Source organism: Carlito syrichta, unplaced genomic scaffold (genome assembly GCF_000164805.1).
Source record: "Carlito syrichta isolate Samal-C Ts95f unplaced genomic scaffold, Tarsius_syrichta-2.0.1 Scaffold316474, whole genome shotgun sequence".
NCBI classification, from domain to species: domain Eukaryota; kingdom Metazoa; phylum Chordata; class Mammalia; order Primates; family Tarsiidae; genus Carlito; species Carlito syrichta.
Window position 1 is genome coordinate 329,876 of NW_007260570.1, and position 2,414 is coordinate 332,289.

Genomic DNA, 2,414 nt, shown 5'->3' on the forward strand with positions numbered 1-2,414 from the left:
GTAACTTACTGTTCATTTGTTTTTTCTATTTCATACTCAACCAAGAAAGCCTTGTCTGTCTAAAACACGGGTTCAATGGAATGTTCAGTGAATGAAACAAAGCCCCATTGGGATCTGTCTGTCCCGGAAGTCTGAGCATGGTGGAAAGGTCACTGCACCGAAAGACTGAGCACCGAGACCTGTAGATTCTACTTCAACAGGTCACAAGGACCAGCTGTGAAACTTGTTAGACAAGCTCATTTAATGTGTGCCAGTTTTCTCAACCACAGAATGAGAAAAACAAAATAAGTCCTATGTATTTCACAGGGTTGTTATAAGGTTCAAATGAGGATGTGTATTTTGAAAAATGCTTTAACGTTATAGCCTTCTGCTATGCTTCACAAGTGTAATGATGGGCATGTGTTGCATATAGTTCTTTTGGGAGGGGTAGCATAGAGTATTTATTATATAATTTGATTTATGTAAAAAAAAGAAAACAGTATATGCTTATATTCAAAAGTGACAAGATACACACAAATTGATACCAATAATTTTTTTTGAGTTGGAGTCTCACTCTGTCACCCAGGCTGGAGAGCAGTGGCACACTCATGGCCACCGCAGCCTCAACCTACTGAACTCAGGGATCCTTCTGCCTCAGCCTTCTAAGTAGCTGAAACTACAGTTGTGCGCCACCCAGCTAATTTTTTGATTTATTGTAGGGATGAGGTCTCACCAAGTTGCCCAGGCTGGTCTCAAACCCATGAAATCAGGCAATCCTCTCACCTCAGCCTCCCAAAGTGCTGGGATTATAGGTGTGAACCACCATGCCCAGCCAATACCAATGATTAATTATGGGACATGGCAAGGGTAAGTGTTGAGCAGGTGGAGAGGTTCTTCCTCTATACACTTTGAAAATGTTTGATTTTGTCTTAACCATGAGTATATGCTACTTTTATAATAAGCACTAGACAATACTACTACTACTACTCTATTTGGTTGGACTACCAAGCCACTTGGCTTCTTTCAGTATCAGACATGGGTGTCTCTGTTCACCACAATGGGGTACAGAAGAAACCTCAAGTTCTCTGGTTTCTTTTATATCAAGGACTTCTATTTGCCCAGCAGTTAAGTTAGGGGTAATTATTTGCATCACAATGATTCATGTTACAATTTTTAAATACAATTCACGTATGGTACAAGCTCTCAAGATGCCCTTAGAACATCTATCTGACCCATGCTTGAGGAGCAGGGCTCATGCACTAAGCAAGGTGCTCTTGGTCCTACACTAGAAGGGACCGGGATTGAGGATACAGGCAGATTTCTTCAGTGGCTGGGGGTGGGAAGGTGGGAATGTGAGTGTTCAACTTGGTAGAAAAAGAGCAAGAACAAGAAAGGGTAGGGGTGGATCATCATGGTTACAGGGATTCATACCTTGCTTTGTAAAATTATTGTAACCTGAGGTCACCTTCTGTGTCCAAAGAATAACTATAACAATAATAAATATTTGAGAGGTTGATTAGACTAGAACAAAGCTTCATTTTATTAAACAGTGGAGCCTGGTGATCATTTTACTGTCATCAGGGAAGTCCTGAGTAAAATAAGGGACAGAATTGTGTCCTGGTCACAGGGCATCAGGACCATCCCCTCTGCACCTACCCCCCCCCAGTCGTCCACATAGACAGGTTCTGCTGGACTTAAGCCTTCAGCATCATCAGCAGTAATTAGACACATGAAATGCAGAGGGCTGTGGGTCACGCACTTTATTAAGGAATTATCTACAAGTCCAGAGAAACGACCCTAAATGGAAAGGAAGAGGCCCTGGGGTCCACCCAGGGCTGACGAGGAGGCCCTAAGCCCTGCAAAGGTGAAGCCATCTCCAAGTGAGTGTCAAAATAAAAAGTCAGCTGTATAAATTAAGCCCAATAACATCCTGGTTTTTCCCATGATGATTATCTTGAAGTTTTAAAATTTTTGTTTTAGATTTTTCTTTTCCTCAAGCCCGCTGGCTCCCTCTTTGCTGGTGTTTCGGCACATGCCAGCCTGCCTCTGCTCCGGCATCCGAGGGTGCAGAGCAGGCAGGAGCGTCACGGGGAGAATCTGAACGTCAGGGAGCTGACGGGCATAAGATAAAGTACAAACGACCGCTTTGGAGACGCTGAGGTCTCGGTCCTCCCTCCTTGCCCAAGGCTGGGGGCTTAGCTGGGACCCAGGGCACTGCTGTCCTCGCTCCGCCTCAGCCTTGCAAAGTGAGGCAGGAGCCTTTCTTCCAGACGGCAAAGAAAGGGAAGACCTTGCCAGAGAAAGAGGTGGTGAAGGTGAAGATGGGCGCCCGCGTCTGGGAGTCCAGCAGGGTCACCCGCCCCGCCTCGTAGTCCAGGGCGACGACCACGCCGCGCGGGATCTCGCTCAGCGGCAGGTCGGGGCCCGGGGGGGGG

At 46.0% G+C, this 2,414-nt stretch overlaps 1 protein-coding gene across 1 annotated transcript in view; it reads right to left on the reverse strand.

Annotated features, from left to right (window-relative positions):
• Window positions 1-2,212: 2,212 nt before the first annotated feature.
• LOC103277083 (tripartite motif-containing protein 15) overlaps window positions 2,213-2,414 on the reverse strand; it is a 9,200-nt gene continuing 8,998 nt past the window's right edge. Inside the window, exon 7 of the mRNA XM_008074516.2 lies at window positions 2,213-2,408. Coding sequence (XP_008072707.1) covers window positions 2,213-2,408 — 196 coding nt within the window. The remainder of the gene's footprint in view (window positions 2,409-2,414) is intronic.